Below are 20957 nucleotides of genomic sequence, written 5' to 3'. Positions count from 1 at the left end.
TTAACACTAAAGTGCAGAGGTAATAAACCAGTGGTTTTGAAATAAAAATTGGAAGGAAGAATGCTTAATATTGGTGCAATTGATATAACTAATAGATAACTGATACTGCCTAATGGCAAAATATAAGAATCTTGTGGAGTAGACAGTGACCTTGCTCAGCTCTCTTGTGCTTGGAAAAGGCAAGACTAATCTACTGGATTTACTTTGGATAGTATTTGGACAAATGCAATTCTACACATAAGCCTGTCAGGACCAGCCATATATATAAAAATTTCAAACACAGAAGGATGCAGACAATTCAGCTAGAAGGAGTCACCTTTTGAATGTACACTCTGGTAAAATATACTTAGGAAAAGAGTTTAATCTGTTGAAGGCTTAAAACCTGCAGTGAAAATGGAAGTCTGGCTGAGAACTTGAAGACATGCCTGTGTTTAATGGATTTATGGCTTTTGTTGCACCATACAAGTAACCTAAGAAGCTGCTTTTCCTTGCAGGTGTAAAATGAATTACTCTAGGTTTCAACTTGCCATTGCTGATTGAGATTTATTTGTTGGGCTTGAATTTTTTTGGCATTTGTTTTGTTCTCTGTATTTCCCTTTTGCATTGAAAAGTTAGTATTTAAGCCTTTTATTTATTACTGCTTTGAATTTCATTTATCCCACAGCTGACTTTTGTCTTTATTTCTAAGCATTCTGTCTTGAGGGACATGCACAACATCCCACAAAATAGTATAATCTTCTTTATGCTATTTCTAGTATTCCATAGCAACTGAGGGGGGAAAAAAGAGACTAAACTGAGCACTACAACACAGGCAATTCATTACAGATTTTCCGCTTAGTATTCAGTAAATTGTCAAGTCCTTATTTTCATCATTAGCATATTTTTCACAGAGCAGAAGCATAGCCATTTCTGGCAGACTAAATTAAATCTGTTTTACTTGAATGTGAAAGAAGAAAACATTGTCAGGCTTTCTATGAAAGCATCATTTTCTAGTAATAATTTATTTCTCTGGAAGAGTTTGATGTGGATGTCTTTATCTTTCTATAAAGATATGGGCGTGTATGTTTCAGTCTACCTGTAATTAAACCATTCCTTAGCTGAAGGGGGAAAACCACAGAAAAATCAATGAGGTTTTTTTTGTTGTTGTTGTGGACTTTTTTGGGTTTTTTGTTTGTTTGTTTGTTGTTTCTTTTTTTTTTTTGCGGTTCATATTGCATGAGCTGAGAAATTTACTAGTTCTCTTTTAGAGAGATTGATGGCTATGTACTGCCACATGTAATTTAAAATTTTGTAGTACATTTTTTATAGAATCAAGCCCCCAAAAAAGCCTCAGAATTTACTGTCGGAGGACAATGAAAAAGCTAGGTATAACTATCCAGAAAATTTTTTACACGTGTGTATTTCTTTTCTTTGTAAGGCTAGCTGATAGCAATTTCATTTTATTCGAGTCTTGTAGGTAGTCTTAATTACTGTGAAATTAAATTACATGCATCCTTGTCATTTCAAAACAGAATTTTAAAAGTGCCTGAACATATTTTGCTTGCTTATGTACTGTCATATGAAGTAAAAATGTTTTATTCAAGATCTGATTTTTCTTTCAGCAGTTTAGAGAGCTGTCATGTATTTGTAATTCCAATTTACTCTGCATTGGTCACCGAGTCTTTTTTATGATAGCTAAGTGCTAGAACCAGTCACCGTGTGGCTGACAGATATTTACAATATTAAAAGAGAACTGGGGACTATAATGTATACCTCAAAGGAAAGTATAAATAGAAGAACTTAAAAACTGCATGTATGAAATTGTGTTTATGGGCTCGAGCATATAAATAACACCTACAAACACAAAGTCACCGCTGTACATGTACAGATGCCCTTATATGCATATAAATTGTAAATCACAAAGTTATAGTCAAATACATCCTTTGCTCAGTTATTCCAAGAGCTGAGTATGGGAAAGAGCTCAAATGATCTTCAGGAGCTGTTTTTCTGTTTGCCCTCAATAGCTGAAAGAGGACAAATTGATTTCTCCCTCATTTCCTTTGGTTTTCGTTGTATTTGTAATATGAGGAAAGGAAAATGGGTTCTAGTAGCTCTTTTCAGTAAGTACTACCTCCCAGCAAGAAAAAAATAAGTGCATATAGCTGAGTCACCCTATTTAGGATCTTGCAGCATCCATAGCTACTGCTGCATCATTAATATTTCAATAAGCTTGCTTAAGATACAGTTATTTGCTATCAGAATCCATGGAGATACACCATTCAGAGATTCACTGGCATGCTTTTATATTTAATTAGTGAATAAAATAAAACAGTGTGGGATCCAGACAACTCTTCTCTCTTGCAAATGGCCCCTAATACTCGCTATTCCCTCTTTCTTATTTTGATGTCACCAATATACATGGAGTTTTTGTTTTCTAGACTGCTAAATACTTTAGGTAGGCATTATCAAACATGAAATCATAGTGTAAAAAATAACATGCTCTCTACAGAGACAGCCAGGAGGTTTTTAGGAAGTTACCTTAAAGAATATATGACAAGCAAGGAGTTGTTGTTTTGCTTTTATTTGTTACTTTGTTTTGTTAAAGACTGCTTGTTTTCTATCAGGGATTTTTTCCTTTGCCAGTGAAAATTTGGCAGTTTCAAAGTGTATTTATACTCCTAATTGTCTATCCCCTTTGTCCAAAGCCAGCACTCTCAACCCAGTCCAATCATTATCTTTCTTTCTTTATAGTAATAGCTGATATTGCTGATATTGCATCAAAATATTATTCAGTCAAATGATATGCTGAACTATATAAACTAGTGTTGGTACAGGATTATTTGTACCCAAGCTACAATCCAGGAATTAGTGACATGATTGGTACTGTTAATTAATTTAATATTCTACTTCTCATTCAATTCTTATTGAAAGCAGCCATTTTGGACTATGACTGAATTTTTTTTGTGACCCACCTTATTTTAAGTTTCTTTGGCATGTGCAGCTCAGCTCCTTCGTTCAAATGGATTTTAATAGGGACTTGAGCAAGCTTCCTTTCAGGTGGATTGATGTGGCTATCAAAAATGACTAGTCTGCTTTCATTTTTGTTATCAGTGCTATATTTTCACAAAATATTTGATAGTTTCTTTTGTTATAATTTGAAAACATTGTATGGGACATTTGAAATTAGATTGACTTCTATTTATAAGTTTCTATTAACTTAGATTTCTCAGTTCCAGACATAAGGAGCTGTCTTAAGTCAAAGAGGAATAAGGAGATCTACTAATAGACTAATTTGCAACAGCTGGAGTAAGTTAAAACACAAAAATAAAAATATCTGCTTGATCCTTTGAGGGAAGGAAAAAAGTTTTACTGTACTGTTTTGCCAAGTTAAACTCCCTTACGTACTACAAGTATAAATTAAACATTTCACATCAACGCAAATATTTTAATTTGACACAATACAGTAAATCATACATTGCTACATTTTTTAAGGTACAAGGTGCCTTTTGCCCATATTGTGTTTATCTTCAGGCTTTTCTTACAGCCAAGGGCTCTTAACAAAAATATTTTATGCACATAATTAGCATGTATTAGTCAGCAAAGTTGTAGTAGTTACATTTATATTAATGTTTAGGGTGAAAGTATGGTCATGCTTATACAAGTATTTTTCTAGGAAAAAGTATTTCTAGACAACAATAATTTGCTTCAGATCTAATTTCATGTTTACTCCCAGCTTCCATATTCTTTGTATCAGTTTCATTTTTCTGCCTGTTTTGGTGTGATAGAGTAAAAGATGCTCAAGTTCTGATTGACTCTTCAAGTATAAGAATAATGAGAAAATTTTTCTGTAAGGAAAGGAATTATTCTTTTTATTCATTTATTCTCTCACATGATATGACAGACTTTAAAATTTATTCTTTTTCAGTTGAATGTGAATTGAAGGTGTAGAAATAGGTTGTTCTTTTATGTCCTAGCTTTCTTTTCTTGGATTGGTTGCAATGTTTTGGATGTTAAAAATAAACAGAATTTGACATTTAGTTTCAAAATTCTGAATTCCTTCGGTTGGAAGTTATGTCCTAATTGAAAACTGGAGAGAAGGAACAAAGAAACTGTGGAGATTTTCCTGAACTTTGGTGATTAAGAGGGCATAATATATGGTGCACTTTCTTTGGTTTTGAATAGAAATGGACAAAACTAAAATTAAATTTAGGGATTTCAATTGTTCTTACTTCATAAAAAAAGGTTTAATATTATTTTTTATTTCTGCTTTAAAAGAAATATGGTTCTTTTATCAGAATGGGAAGTTTTAGGACGAAGGTGGGGAGGGCAGGAGAGAAGGTGAGATGACTCTGGGAGAAGAATGAGGAAGAGAGAAGAGAAAGGATGGGAAAGTAGAAAGATAAAGGAGAGAGGAAAGGGAAATGAAAGATGATGAAAAGACAGAATGAAGAGGAGTTCATGATAATGCTCTGGCAGTGTGGGGCTGCAGGGACAGACACAGCCTTGTGGCTGAGATAGTGGTGCCTCTGGGGTAACATTGCAGAAAAGGCAAAACCAGCACTCAGGCAGAAGAGGAGGGTAAAAACAGAGTGTGGAACAGTGCTGTGAACACCAAGGCCAGAAAAGAAGGAAAGAAGGTCTTTGCTTCTCTCTACCCAAATCTTTTTTAATTGGCAATAATAAATTTTCATCAAGTCGATTTAGTTTTGTCTCTTATTGTAACTTGTAAGCAATCTCCATGTCTTTATCTCAGCCCACAGGTTTTTCATCCCCTCTTCTCACTGTTTCCTTTTGGGAAGGGGGAGGGAAAGGCGGGGTGGGCATTTGGCTGCTGGCCAGTGCAAACCCACCACAGGAGGGAAGAAAGGAAAAACTAGGCAGAAAAAGAGAGGAACAAATGAGGTAAAGAGAAGAGAAATGAGAGGAATAATGGTAGAAGGAAAATAGTAAAAAAAGGAGGAGGAAGAGAGAAGTGAAAAAGGAAAAAGAAAAATAAAACTGAGAAAAAAAAATAAGGAAGGAGAAAAGAGGGACAAATGAAAAGAGAAGAGAGGAAAGGAAGAAAGAAAATTATATAAAATAAAGATAGGAAAACCAAAGAGAAAACAATGAAAAGTAAGAAAGCAAGCAGAAAATGAAGAACAGAACATGGAAGAAGAAGGCAGAGAAGATAACAAGGAAAGAAGAGAGAAATTAAAGGGGAAAGAAAAATGTAGAGTGGGAGAGAGAAGAAAGAAAAAACGAAGGAAGAAAAATAGAAGATTGAGAAGAAGAAGAAAGATAAGGGAAAGAACTGAAGAAAAGCAGCTAGAAGAGAAAATAAGAGCAAAAATAATGAAATTGGACTTGGAATGAAGTCCACTGTGGTTGAGGAATCTGCAGCTGAATGCTTTTAGCAGCAAAGTTAAAATTTTTAACTGACAGAAAGAGCTCATATGTGGTAACCTAGACCCTGGAAATTACTTTCCGTCAAGTAAAAGTGGTAAAATCCATATATTGAAATAACCTAACTTTGGTTTCAGCATTGCCACTCAGTGAATAGATACATTATTTCCAGGTAAAAATTTCCAAAGAAATTGTAATAAGCATTAAGACCTCTCTTACTGATTTGGACTGATTACTTTGGTGGGTGGGTGCTGTGGCTGTAATGGCATAGTAAACTCTGGCAGGCCAGAATGTTGCATGCATCTGTTATTATGAAGAGACAAAGTTACTGAGCCAGTTTAATTGGGATAACTGGGTAGGATTTTTGATAGTAAAAAAGAATTCAGTTTAAGTTCAGCATAGTAATTTCACACTGTTGCTTGTATCAGGAAGAAATATTGTTTAATAAAGTCATGTCATATTACAGCCTGGTAGCTCAACATTCAGTAACATACTAAAGATTTAAAGATTTCTGATATGAAAAAATAAATCCATAATTCTCATGAAATACGAAGAATAGTTTTAAACTGTATAGTACTTAGTAAAGTTCTTTATATAGTACTTTGCTTGGCAGTACTCTTTTATTATTTCCTTAAGTGGTTAAATCTTGCCATAATTTAAGCGTTTTCACTGACATGCATCACATGCCTTTCAGAATTCAATTTGGATAGGTCTAAACAGCATATTGTGCTTTGCTCTTTGTGTTTTGTTTTCATTACTGGGGGAAGGTAGGAGATGCATGCTCATAAGCCCATCCTCGTGTTTTATAAATTTAGTTGCAATTGGTTTTAGTGGCAGCGACTGGGAAATTGCACGGGAATCAGGTGAGAGAGGCAGGAACATGACAGAAGGCTCCAGCAGAGGAACGTGTGGGTGTGTGGGGCTCCACGTGGTAATTCTGGTGGTAATTCTGCTGTCCCTCAGCAGGGTGGTACCCCACCTCCCCTCCCTGGCACAGATGCAGCAGCCCAGGGGTTGGGGCTGAGCCGAGCCAGCTGCGTCTGGCACCGCGGAGCGGCTGGAGGAGCTCCGAGCCTCAGCTGGCAAAAGGTGAAATGCAGGCCCTGCTCCCAGCAGCCTGAAATGGGAACCATTGTGTCAGTCTGAGGCCATCCTTCTCCAGTTACTGTAAGCCAATATTGTAGTGAAGAATAATCCTGTTCTCTCCAAGCTGCTTTTCCTGTTCTGGGCTGCCCACCTCCCTGGATGCTGGCACAAGCATTCGCATGGCTCTTTAACAATAAGTTTTAATAATCAAGTTGTAAATAAAGAAAAAAAGGGTGTGGGGAGAACATATCATGGAGACACGAACATGTGGTCTGCCTTAGAGGGAAGCCACTCAAGCTGCTGTTTTGAGTAGCAGAGCTGATAGAAAGTGACATGAGTCCAGTATTAGTCCTGGTGTAAACCTTGCTGGTGGCCTTACAAAAAGGTCCAGAAAAGCACTATTGCTGGCATAACTGCAGGGTGGTGTCCTGTAGCCATTACAGCTGTGGCAACAGAAGTCCCTGCTGTGGATGATAAGAAAGGCTGGAAATTCTTCTAATCAATCAGGGGAGGAGTGTGGCTGGAAGCTGTGACTTGCATCAGGATTATGGTCCTGGTACAGCGTGATAAAGTAGAAATCCTACTTAGTCTTCTGAACTGGGCCTGGTTCACAGTGGTTTTCTGGCAACACTTTGTTCTTCCTTTTTTCCCCTTTTTCATTGTGCAGCAGAGTTAATGAAGCCACTGTCAGATGCTGCATGGGCTTCCTCTGTGGGTGGTGCAGCAGCTCAGAAGTCCTGTTGTTCTTTTGCAGTATATTTTGTCACTTTGTTGCAGATCTCCAGCAGAGGCAGCTAATCGGAGAAGGAACAGTCGCTGCAGTTTTCAGGCTTCTTGAGCAAGCTTCAGGGAAAGTCTCCTGGGAGCTCCTGTTTCTGGGAACTTTGGTGGTACACTGCAGCCTGCCAGGGCCAGCCTATGGAGGCATTGACTCTGTCAGTTCTGGCAGCTTTTGGGGGCTACTCACTGCTTGTGGATTACCTATGTGGATAAAGACTGCTAAGGTTGGGAAGATGGAAACAGGATTTCTGGCAATAGAAGAAAGCTTCTCTGCCTGCAGAGAGGGATGGGTGCAGTGCACTGGAGGGAGGTCATATCAAGACAGTCACCCATCTTCCAACCTGGTATATTTGCTGTAGCTGGAGGTTACTTCTTGTTGGGTACTTGAATCACAGATGTTGTAGATGGACATCTCTGAGGGTTGTCCAGCCTTCAGACTTCACCCCTTGGTGTTCATCCATGTGGTTTCCGTGATGCTGCTGGGGTGAGCCTGAGTGTGTTATAAATGACTGCACAGCTCTGGTGGCGAGGGTGAAGAGCTCAAATGCTCAGGTGGTGTTTTTCTTAATCCTGCCAGTGAGGTGGAATTGCTCAGGTGGCAGAGGACACATCCATCAAGTCCAAGCTCTGGCTGCATGATTGGTGTCACAGGCAAAGCTGCAGTGCCCTCATTGAGGAATAAGGATTACTGAATAGGGACAGGATTCATAAGATGGAGTGTGGCAAAGACATCTTTGCTGACAGTCTCAGTCTTTTCTAGAGAGCTTTGAAGCCACTACTTGATGTGAAGGTTGCTGGAATTTGAAGAGAAGGCATGGGGACCATCATGGAAATACCTGGGGAAAAACATAATTGGAGAAATATACTTTCTTTTTGCAGTGTCTTCACACTTTCTGGGCACCTTAGCATTACAAACACATGGAGGGATAATGCACACAATAGGATGCTGCTGTGCATAGATGGAGGGATGCAAGCTGGCAAAGAGGGGCAGAGCATGCAGAGGAGGGGTGGGAGTGCACAGTGCTTTACCCTGGAATGAGCACTGAGCCTGAGGCACAACAGCATGAGTAGTGCTGGGGTGAACATCTGCTGCTGACCATCTGGCCAAGCAGTAGCTGAGGCCTTAAAGTAGCTGTGGGTGCCTTGCAGTTATTGCAGACCATAGTAGTTGTGGGGGATGCAAGCAAGCCAGGATGTTCCTGGAAGGTAATTTCTTGATGCAGGTGATGTGCTTCCTGAACTCGTTACATGTGAGCAAGGGAGATCTGGTTGCATATACGAAAGTTGGTGACTGCCTTGGTCAAACTATGGACAAAAGGTTCCAGGAAGGCTGTTTTTTCTTCCCTGGTAAATGAAAATGGCTCATTATAATGAAAAAAAATAAAAATCATGAAATATGGCAGAAAGCCAATATGAGTGAGAAGAGGCAAATCATACCTGGCCAGTCTCTTCACCTTCTCTATGTTCAGATGACTGGTTGTGTGCATGAGGTGACAGCAGTGGATATCTTTTACCTTGACTTCAGCAAGACATTTGGCATCATTTCCCACAGTATCTTCACAGCAAATTGATGATATAGGAGCTCAGTAAGTGGACAGTAAGGTAGATGGAAGTTTGCTTTGACTTCAGGCCCCAGTGTTTTGATCAGAGGTGCTAACTGCAGTTGGTGACTGGTTACTAAGTGGTGTTGCTCACACATTGATGCTGAGGGTGATAATGGCAGTGTTGCAGTTAAACACCTAGATTATGGGGCAGACTGCAGGTTTAGAGGGAGCAGTTGTACACTGAAGACTGGGCTGTTGTCCAGAGGGATCTAGACAGCAGAGAACTGTGCTAACAGGAGTCTTGTGCAATGCAACACAGGCAAACTTCTTCATCTGGAGCACAGTAATCTGTGGTGGTGTAGGCTGGGGGCTAACAGGGCAGGAACCAGCTTTGCAGAAAATTACCTGGGAGTCCTGGTGGTTGACAAGGCAGCTGTTAGCCCATCAATGTGCCCTTGCAGCAAAGCAGGACAAGCCCATGTTGGGTGTGCTAGCAGGACTGTGCCCTGCAGGCCAAGTGAGCTGATCCTCCCCCTCTGTTCAGCACTTGTGGCACCACATTTGGAGAGCCATGTCCAGTTTTGGGCCACTGTCCCAGGAGGGAGATTGATACATCAGAGTCCAGTGAGGGTTCACCAAGATGTCTGGAGGCTGGGGCACATGGCACATGAGGAGAGGCTGGGAGCTGTTCTCACAGCACAAGAGAGGGCTCAGGGGCGTCCCATGGCACTCCACTGCTGATGGGATGACATCTGTAGGGAAGACAGAGGCAGCAGACACAAACTGGAGCATGAAACATTCTGATCTGATACAGAGAGAAATACTTTCTCAGCTGGAGCACTTAAGCACTGGAGGAAGGTTGTCAGGGAGTCTGTGAAGTCTCCATCCTTGGAGATTGCACAGAACTTGAGTGGACAAGGCTGAGATCCAAGTGACCCTGCTTTGAGCAAAAGGTTGGACTAGATAAATTCTGGAAGTTCCTAGCAGTGTAAATTATATGAGGGTGTGAAACTTGGTGAAGCTAAATGTTTTTAAAAATAGCTATAACTTTTTTTTGGGGGGGAGGAAGGGCGGGTGGGGTAGGTTGGCATGTATTTTTTATTTTGCATTTGGCTAAGCAGTTGTAAATCAATAATACATACACACACACACGCACACACAAACAAGATATTCTTAAAACACTAAAGGGAAAGTTGTGGAGACTGGCCAATTGAAAAGCCAAATTAAACAAGAGAACTTGGGATAATTTCATACAGGTCCCTTGTGTAGAGTGATTAAGCTTTAGAGGCCAAAAGGCATTCAGTGATTATAGACTGTGTCTTGTTCAGCATAGTGACTTTAGTTTCCACCTTAACAATTTTTGTTTCCTTGAGGAGTAAGCTTCACCCACCTTGAAGCCAAGAATATTTGGAAGGGTGGGATGCATTTTTTCATTTTATACATTGCACATTTTATGGCAATGTTTTTCTTGGGTTTAGTACATTTTTGACTGTAGCACAGTCATTACTTCATTTTTCTAAACATATGTATTTAAAGCCCACAAGGGTCTGTGAAATCTGATACTAAAATAAGACATCATATATATAAAAACCATGGTTTCTTTAAGAAAGCCATTTTTTAACCTCTACTCCAGAATTCCTTTAATGTGGTAGGAATTAATTTTTTTCCTATATTTATAGTTTTGTCCTTCATGGTGATTATTGATATTGGAGTAGAAAATGAAAAATGTACTACTGTATTTTAATGAAATCAGTTAAAACTATTAAAAGGAAATATTTTACTATAACAGAAAAGGACAAAAAAGTACGTTCTTGAATAGGAAGTAGCTGTCAGAGAGAACTGTGTTATTTAACCAGTATAAGAATTTGTTACACACACAAAAAAATCAAATAATTTCTTTTAAGTGTTGTTGAATGAGGAGGGTGTTTTCAGTCCAGGGGACACCTTAGCTGTCGTGACTCTCTCTGATGCATGCTGATTTCTTGTTCTTTTGGGATAATTTTCTTTCTGAAACATTTTTCTTTCAGGATGATTTCAAGAGGTACTCTTTAATATTTGCCTGTGTCTTTCAATAATAAGTTCAAAGTGCCCTTTTTTGTTAGTATTGCTTTTTTTCTTGTACTGTTTGTACAACATCTAATGAAATGATAAGGATTCAAAGTGCAGAGATGCATTTACATATATCTTTTCTTTGAGATTTTTCTTCACAAAGAAGAAAAACCTGGGTTTTCCCAGGTGTTAGGGAGCACAGAGGAGTGTAAACATTTCTCTATAAAATTGTATTCTCATTTCCTTTCTGTTTGAGGAATGCTTGTTGCCATATGTGAATATCATTTAAGGAGGTGTCATGGTGTTTCAAACATACTTTATGGAACATTCAAAGTATTCAAGGAGACCAACTCAGAGGTTTGGTTGGCAGTGGATAATCAGCAAAACTAATGGCTAGGGGTATTTGAATTTCAGGAAAATTGTTAGCATCTTTCAGCCTGTAATATATAATGGTGCATTGATACTATGGTTTTGTGTGCTTTTTATTTTCTCAAATTTACCTGCTGTACTGAGAGCATCTTGTTTTCAGATACATTACAAATATTTTCAAGGGAAAATCCATAACAGTAGCTCTATAAAATTCTGTTCAGGAACCCTTAAATTTTACACAAGTTCTGGCACTTTTATAATTAATGGTTTTCTTGTGGCAGAAAATGTTTAAAAAAAAACAAAAAAAAAAAAAAAACAGAGGAAAAGCCTGTCTGGCTTAAGGAGTACTGAGATTTGCAGTGAACTTTAGTTCACAGGAGTTTTTATTGTTTTAGAAGAGTCATAATAAAGCTCTGCTTTCAGCATGGATGAATTCCATTTGCTGTTTTCTTCTGAAACATTTCTGTGGCTATTGTCACCAGGTTTGACACCATCAGAAGTTTTCTCAGGCTGCCAGCACCATGAGATAAAATAGATTTTGTCTAGATAGCAAAAAGATTCATTACCAGTGTTGTACATTATAGAACTTTATCTACCTTGGCCTCAGACCACAGAGTGCTTAAAAGGTAAGGGTGGAAATGCCAAACCTGATTGAAGTTTCTATGAAAGGCCATTGCAGAGAGCAGAGGGCAGGATCAGATGTGTTTTCAGTAATCTTTATCCTTGAGGGAAAAAAGAAACATCAGATACACGATAGTGCTGCAGTACAGCTAAAAGGTGAAAAAATGCCTAAGTCTGTGCCATCATTTGCAAAAGTGAGCCAAACTCTTAGCTACTGAGAGGGAATTAGAATTAAAATTTATGTGCAGCCATTCATGAGAGCTTTGCTTTCCAAGAAACATCTTTGACTTTGGTGGTCAGTTAGCCACTTGTAACTGACTGTGGGTGAATGCAGCCAGTCTGGCAAACTCTTAAAGGAAAAAAAGCCACATTTTCTTACCAGCATCCTCTGCCTTTCTGTCCTGTTTGCCTTCAGATAGCAGTTTCATTCACTTGTCCACCTTAGTTTTGACATGTATGTTTAGAGGTTTAATACATTTATGCTCTATTGTATGTGTTAATGCCCTGTAATCACTGCACACAGTGACTGTATCTAGATGTACAAAAGGTCCAGGGGGAGATTGCTTCATGCAAGAGGATCCTAGAATTAGAAATAGGTCCTAAGGGTAGTGGCATAGGCTCCAGTATTTGTTTATTATGCATTTCTTTACAGAAGTCTTGAATAATATTTGTACATCTCTCCTCCAAGGAGAGAGAGTGTTGTTTAATGCTTCAAAGGTAATGGAGAGATGAAATCTGTTCTGTGAAAGCAGCTTCACTTCTGACTCCTTCCCTGATTCAAGTTTGGATTAATTCAAAATGTAAAACTAGACACTTAGGTGAGATTGTAAATGAGATTTCCTGCTGAGAATGTAAAAAAACCAAAACAGCACCTTTTCATAATGCCTAGCTTGAATTTAGGATCCAGGTTGAGTTTTTATACATTATTGCTCCAGATCATTTCATATTTGAAGGATATTGCTAAGGTTCTGTTTCTTGGTGATGTATCACTTTAGTCAACCACAATTCCAGCTGCTTGTAACTCCCTCAAAGCTGCAAAGGGCAGGGCTCAAGTTCATTGCTAGGTTCTTCTGGTTTAGAATTCAGGGGTCAGTACTTTTGGTTAATTTCAGTGAAACTGATAGGTAAGTTCTGCTGTTTGTGAGACAGACATGGGGTATCTATGACAGACATATTACATCTGTGTATGTCTGTTCCAGTCCTTGTTTTTTCCATCATACTACCAATAATCATGCCTCTATCTCCTCTATCTCCTTCCCTGATTTAGGAAAACCAGAAATCTGTATGACAGCTGAGGATGAAGCAATGTCAGTAGTAAAAATAATAGGTCTTTTTCTCTAGCATCTTATGGTAGCTATTTGCAGTCTGTGAGACAAATGAGCTGTACCACTTTGTCTTGTTGCCCAGTAACCTGGCTTATTTGCTCTGCCCAAGAACAGTAGCCCTGTTGGTGATATTCAAAGGCTGAAAGTCAGGAAACGTGTGTGAAGCATAGGTAGGACCAGAGATGGAAAAATTTTCTTCAGGGTGCTGCCCAAATGAGAACAAAACTGGTGTTAATTCTGATTAATGTGGATAAAAATGATTGAAATAAACTTTAAAAAGCATTTATTTTAAGAATTGTCTTTTAATCCTTTAAAATATATGAAAATATTCAAGTGGGAGAGTTTATGTTAGGACTAAACCTGGAATATGATTCATTCAGACTGTATAAATAGTATTCAACCTGTATGTACTTCAATTCCTATAAAACTTAAGCAGATAACTTAAGGCTTAAGACTTTATTTATAATGACTTTATTATTTAAATGGTTAAGACTTCAGAACATAAATAGTTTTGACAGTCATGCCGACTGTTCATATTGAGTATTCTCTGTAGTTCTCATTAGCAGTCCCGTTAAAATTAAAAAGCCAATTGGAAGCTCAAAAAGAAAAATGCTTTTTTTATTGCTCCAATTTATGAATAAGAACTTTGTGTGAGAGTCTGAAATCTTCTAGCTCTACAGTTTCACTAGACTGTGTATATAAAAATAGTAGATGGTTCCCTAGCTACCTACTACCCACATATTAAGAGATGGTTTTATTGTTTAATAAATCATGTTGGATATGTGATATTTTGGAAAGTCTCTCCCTTTTTCCTTTTATGTCCTGCACATCTAGTGTATTTTCATTCAGCATTTAAAAGTCAATCTCTTAATCAAATCGAAGTTCCTTCCAGAAATTATTTGACATTATTTGATTATTTAGTAAATATTGTGTCATTGCTATTTTAACATTGGAAAATACGACATGGATTAATTTCTGTACAATAAGTCAGATAATTGATGACTGCATTTATAGTCTCTGAATAAATAAAAAGTGAGATTACATTAAAGCTCTAATTTTTGGCTGATTGGGGTATTTTAATCATTTCAAGCAATGAACAAATTACCCTTGCAGCAGGAAAATAAATGGAAAAAATCAAAAGCGAGATTTTAATTGATAGTTCAAATCAGGTTTTCTGTTTGATATTTTAAATTGGTTTAGTTTGGATTATCATGTTTAGTCTTATGATTTTGCTACTGGAATAAGGATGGCTGAGTGTACCTGGAATGCATAGTCTGTATATAATAGTGGCTGAGAAAGGAAATATACTGCTTGCAGTCTTCCTGTGTGTGTTGAGTTTCATGGCCAGGTTTTGATAGTGGAGGCTACAGGGGTGGCTTCTGTGAGCAGCTTCCCTCATGTCTGATGGAGTCAATGCCAGCTGGCTCCAAAACAGACCCACTGCTGCCCAAGGCAAAGCCCTTCAGCCATGGTGGTGCCTCTGGGGGAAAACCCCTGCACAGAACTGCAGCTGCAGGAAGGAGAATGTGTGAGAGCAGCAACTGTGCAGGCACTGAAGGGACACTGAAGGAGGAGGGAGAGGGGCTGCCCCAGATGCTGGGGCAGAGATTGCCCTGAAGGACTGCACCCTGTGGAAGGGACCCACCCCAGGGCAGGGGGAGAGTGCCAGGGGTCCCCACCCTAAAGGGATGAGCAGCAGAGACTGTGTCATGAACTGACCTCAGCTCCCATTCCCTGTCCTCTGCTGCTGGGGAGGAGGTAGAGGAACCATGAGTGAAATAAAGCCCAGAAAGGAGGCAAGGAAGGTGTTTTAAGGCTTGGTTTTATTTCACATCTTCCTACTGTGGTTTAATTGGTAATAAACTTGATTCTTATTTCCCAGGTTGAGTCTGTTTTGACCATGATTGTTGCTGAGTGATCTTTCCCTGTCCTTACCTCATGAGCTTTTCCTTAGATTTTTCTCTCCACAGCCCAGCTGAGAAGGGCAGTGATAAAGCAGCTTTGGTGGGAAGTGATGTCCAGCCAGGGACAACTGGTTGGTTTGTTTAGACTAACTTAATGTGTTTACTGCTGAAAAAGTTGTAGGGGGTTGGCAGGAAATCTTGCACTCATCAACAGCTTTGTTTATCGCTATTTACCTGTGCTCTCTGCTTCCCTCTGTGCCAAGAGAAGGATATATTAAAACATCTGGGTCTTTTATTCAGTCATCAATTCACTGGACCTCTCCTGGTTGTTCCTCCTGAGCCCAGGGTGGTAGAATGTGCCTTGGCCAAGCCTGGCTGTGGGAGGAGAATAGCTCTAGACTGGTCAGCAGCAGTTTTCCTGTCATCTTCATAAATAGCATAGCTATCTTCTCGTCTTGGTATGGCTGCTTAGGTTCCTGGTGGCTTTCTGTGTCACTCCTGAGCTAGGTCACAGCCACAGTCCTGTGAGGCAGGTTGGGACATTCTGCTGACACTGTCAGCAGGACTGTGGAGCATGGCTCCTTGAAGATTCTGGGAGAGCTTATAAGAAGAAGCCAAAGGGTTTCATCACACCAGGCTGTGTGGAGCACTTCAGCAAACAATGCACGTCTAGATATCAAGTCAATTTTCCAGCATTTCTAGCTGCTCTATATGTTGGAACAAGTATACTTAGGGTACGTGATTGACCTCAGCCTTGACCAAAATTTGGATTTATTGAAGAGATAAAGAATCACAGGTTACAGTGATGGATTGATGCTCTAGAGATCATTCAATACAAACACTGGGACAGATTCCATTCTGTGTATCAGCCGGGGCTGGTGTGTGTATCACCTTCTGAAAAAGGTCATTTTACAAACTCTCCTGCTCTGTTCTGCTGTTGATTAAAACATCAGCAACTACATTCACACTTTTAGGCTATCCATGAACTTTAATTTTCTTCCCCCAGTGGCCATGAAGAACATTCATCTCCACTGAATTCAACAGCTTTTTACATATTTCTGAAGAATCACAATTATGCTTTCTTTTCTGTTTACTGTACCACAAAGTGGGTTTTCTGCAGCCTTCTCTGATAGGTTTTATTTCATTTGTCTATTGTTACTCTAAAATTGGTGTAACTTACATGCATTATGAATATATTGTATTCTGTGTGACTTCAAATCATGCCTAGAAATCAGTTCTTAAGCCTTTTGATTTTACTTAATTTCCAGCAGTGATTAAAAATTGTTGCTCCCGTGTGACTATTTATGGATGTGTATAAAAAGAGCAGATGATTTCAAACAAATATATACTGAACAAATTTATGACACCTAGGTGCTCCTCTCACAGCAGTTATCATTGGATTTGGGGACATGTCAGGAGGAGGAGGGCATTACACATGTACAGTGGGGCTGGGTGGCTGAAATGCTGCCTGCTGCAGGAGGTGCCTAGTCTGCAAAGTGTCAGAGAACTTTCACTGTCTGCCACAATATATTGCCTGGACAGGGCAGCTTTAGTCCATTTATTTTCCATATTTAAGACATCTCTTCTTTTGCCAAGGTCATAATTTTTGTCTCTTGGCAAGCAGTCTAGCAGAGACCATTAGAATTATAAATATAACCACAGAAGTTTTCTGGGTTTTCTGACAGAAACATGTGTTTGAGAAGTTTGCAGTATAAAAATAAGTAATGTTTTTATGGAATTTTTTTTTTTTTTTTTTAATTTTTAACAGGGTTTTGGGAAGGGTGACAGAGGAGGAAATAGCTGAAATCTGTACTTCCCCTACATGTTTTAGCAGAGATTGGTGTGTGGAAAGTCTGGCATTTCGATTTAGGTAACACTGGCTGCGTGACCAGTAGAGGGAGCCCAGAATCACAAAATGTTGGAGATATTTTTGACTGGGGGACTTGGGGTGCAAGGTTTGATTTGACAATGTACAGGAATTTTGAAGGGATGCACTGAGTGCTACCAGTTTATAGTGATTTTGGGAAAGAGAGTTTATGAAACGTTGAAATGCCTGATGTCTTTTAAATGATCAAGTTGTATTAGCAACCTTTATATTGGAAGGTTAATGAGTGTTTTGTTTTGTTTTCTTTCCTATGTTGCTGGTTGGTAACATCATGACATCACTTTTACAGAAAGTAAGTAACTTTTCCTCTTTCAAACATTTTTAAAAGTGTTGGGTGGGGAGGTAATACTGCTTGTATTTGTGTATAAATGTGTATGTATATAAAACAAACACACAAGCAGAAAAATACCAATGTTAAAGACATACTGCTACAGTAACTTCTAGATATGAATGACTTCTAGAATACCACAGTGGTTTAAAGCAGTCTCACCCAAATGATGATAAATAGTATGAAAGTTCTGCATCTGAGGACTGTAAATGGTAAACATATTTCTTGTGTGCAGACTGTGGCAATAAAACTTGCAGCGTATCAATTTAAAATATATTATGGCTCTAAAAATTCACAGATATCAAGTTACAAAGTAGAATATTATTGTATCCAATTTCATTTAACCGAATCAAATTTGAACTGATTTGGAGTGTTTCAAGAACTTAGGTCAAGCTGTGCCATTTTTGATATTCAGAGATACTCAGCCTTATATTGGCAGGCCTTGACTGCTGTATTAATACATGCCAGGAGCTCTGAGCAGAAGGAACATATCCTCAGGCAGTAGGAGAATTTAGAAAGCATGCAGTAAGTAGTACAGATCCCTCAGAAAGTGCTCTGTGATTCAGATATCAGTCTGCATCGTGGGGTCTGTGCTGGCTTTTTGAACCCCATGTGCTGTGATAGCATGTCTTGCAAGCATTTCCAGCGTCAGTTGTGTGTAACATTTGGGATTTTGAATATGGAGTTTTAAGGGTGCCAGTGCTGACAGAGGAATAGGCATGTCATTGGTTGACATGGGTCACTGACACAGGACACCATGGAACTTCAGTCTGATCTGTTAGCTCAGAATGAATCCCACCTCTCAGTCTTCCCAGATTATTTTCATTTGCAACTTAAGTGTGTTCTGTATGGCTTGTTTTGTGCTCCTTATGGACATACCCAGCTCCAGTTTTCAAGAGGGATGGATATGGCCCTTTGGTTGCATGCCATGAGGAGTTGCAGATATCTGTAAGAAACAAGCATAGCAGTAGTTAAAGTGCTTCTTGGCTCAGTAGCCGATAAGGATTTCTTTCTAAGTCAGAGAGTAGTTTCTTTTGTCCACTTGCCAGTTGTCTAGACTTTGAAGATTAAGATATCTGCTGTGAGCACAGTAGTGATCATGAGATGTTGCCAAAGCCTCTATTTTGGGTTCATTCATCCTGTATCATTTTAATTGGTTAATGATATCTAAAAATAAGTGTGGAGTCCAGGGTATCTCCATCAGAATAGGAGGAGAATACAAATTGTGCATACCTGCACACACAGTTTTGTTTCTTGTTGACATACCAAGTTTGTGTTCTGCTGCAGAGTCAGCAAGTTCTTTCTGTCTTGCAGAGAAAGCCTTAGTTGGTGATAATGTTTCACTAAAAAGATCCAAGTCTGAGAGAGTTGAAATTGCTCACATTATGTATGTTAACATATGGAAGAAATTACACAACCATAACTGCTGTATTAAATGCTTTGTATCTTTGCTTGTCAAGCATTAATACAGTAAGGGAAATGTGTAAAGAGAAGTACCCTACAAATTGCAAAAGTGTTTAAGTAATCGTTAAACTCAATGAACTCTCTTAATGTCTTCTAGCAGTATCATTTTATTTCCAACATATTTCAGTTTGCATTTTGTCAAAGTATTATATCAAAACCAAATGTGGAGCTAGTTTTATTTGCAGGCAAGCAAAAGAAACAACAGAAACTTCTCAGAATTTTCATATTGTGTGATCATATTTAGAATACCCATAAAATAAATACCTATTGCATATCTGATGTGTTTCTAAACAATAAACATTTTTACCTGTAATTTTTTATTTTAGATGTAGTGATATGATACATTAGGTGACCTCTAGTAAATAAATTATAATAGACAGGACTTCCTGGCCTGAGGGCACTTTATAGTTTAATTTTTACCGGAAGAGCAATTACCACACTATTGATCTTGCCATTAAAATAATGATATATGTACAGTAAGGATGAATTTTGTTGTAACAGAGCCATGGAAATCAACAGAAAACATAACCATATGAAATGCAACAATTTCAATCCAGTTTCACATATTAAAAAAAAAAAATCAGACGTACAATTTTCAACCAGGATTGGATGTTGTGTTATAATACCACAGAATAAAGAAGAGTGGTTTCTGATGAACTTTGAAGCCTTGTTCCTGGTTTATAGTTGAGTGTATAATTAATCCTGAAATACTTCACAACACACTTAATTTAATGCACAGGCATTGTTCCACTTAACCAAGTGGAATATATTTACGTGGCTGAAGATGAGTGTGCGTGCAGACTGGGGGCCCCAGGGAAGAAGCACAGTTTCAGATTCAGTCCCCAAGTACACCATGTACAGTAGCCAGCAAATGGGGACAAAGATGTGATAGTGCATCTATAGATCTCGTAATTCAGTTTTTTAAACTAAAATTAAATAAAATCATTTATAACTGCCTTCTTCCCCATCATTTTTTAGATCAGCTTTTCAAAATAGTATACATCTAGCTAGGGTAGAAATATTTGCTTTCTTTTTCTGACATAAACATGTATCTGCTACAAAGATATCCCTGTCCAAATACTCTTTTTATTTTTTTTTCCTTAATGTGTTGTGTTTCTTTTTAAATAATCCTTTAACATGAATTCCACAGTGGTATTAAAATTATTACCTTCAGAAGGTCAGTCTCATAATCTCTAAAACAATTCTAATTAGAAAGGATAGTGTTTCATAGAAGGCACAAATGTGCTTATATTTGTGTATAATAATGCATGCTGACCATGTTGAGCCAGAAGAAGGCTTTACTATATATCACTTTTAATTTTAAATGTGTTCTTTCTGGGCTCTTTATTATTCTTTTGTTGCCTTTCATCCTATGGGATGCAGCTGCCCTTGAACTTGGTACTGTTTTGATCATTCATGTGCAGCAGCCACATTGTCTGTAACATTTTAAAAATGAGGCTTCATGGTGTTATTTATGAAGTAATTTCACATAAATATTTGGACTTTGGTTCTTTCAGAATGTGGAGCTGGTTGCTGTATGAAGAAAAGCGTAATTATAATTCACAGACTTTTTGCCTCAAGCCTAGGGGACAGATGCATATGATTAAGTTTGAAACTGGCCTGTTATTGTAATGTAGATGTTTTCAGGGTTGAGAGAATTAAAAAAAAAAAAGGGGGGGGGGCAAAAAAAAAAAAAAAGAAGCCAGGCAAGCATGAGTTTTTAAAAAAAGACCGAGGGAATAGTTTTACAAGAGGCACTCAATCTTAGACTGCACAATTTTATTTTTCAGTGGAACCTCTCCATTAGCTTGCCTGAATGCAATGCTTCATACTAACACTCGTGTAGGTGATGGAACATTCTTCAAAATCCCTGGGAAATCAGGACTCTATGCTCTCAAAGTAAGTTTAAATTTTGTATATAGATTGTACACACAGCTATTAATCCATTTTATGAATGTCTCAATAGATATAAAAGTAAACAGATTAGATTCTTTGGCGAGGAAATGACCTGATAGTCCTTCTAACTGCTTTCAGATGTCTTCTAAAAGGATTTATAATGAAAGTAAACATTGAATGTTTTATCCTAGAAAGCATATTCGTGTTCTTGAATTTGGCACATGGTATAAAAAACACGTAGCTTAGTTAAAATGCTGCTTTTTTGGAGTTGTTCACAGTAAGGCCTTTGTTTTATGTGTAGTGATCTCAAGAGGATCACTGACTTTCTAATTAAGTAATTGT

The 20957-nt window shown here is 38.3% G+C and overlaps 1 protein-coding gene across 1 annotated transcript in view; it reads left to right on the top strand.

The window, feature by feature from the left end:
- The window catches only part of ASXL3 (ASXL transcriptional regulator 3), a 110680-nt gene that overhangs the window by 20716 nt on the left and 69007 nt on the right, over positions 1 to 20957 (top strand). The window contains exon 3 of the mRNA XM_056482787.1: positions 20510 to 20618. Coding sequence (XP_056338762.1) covers positions 20510 to 20618 — 109 coding nt within the window. The remainder of the gene's footprint in view (positions 1 to 20509; positions 20619 to 20957) is intronic.

This window comes from Oenanthe melanoleuca, chromosome 2 (genome assembly GCF_029582105.1).
Source record: "Oenanthe melanoleuca isolate GR-GAL-2019-014 chromosome 2, OMel1.0, whole genome shotgun sequence".
In the NCBI taxonomy this organism is placed as follows: Eukaryota; Metazoa; Chordata; class Aves; order Passeriformes; family Muscicapidae; genus Oenanthe; species Oenanthe melanoleuca.
This window is presented reverse-complemented; position numbering and strand designations above follow the sequence as displayed.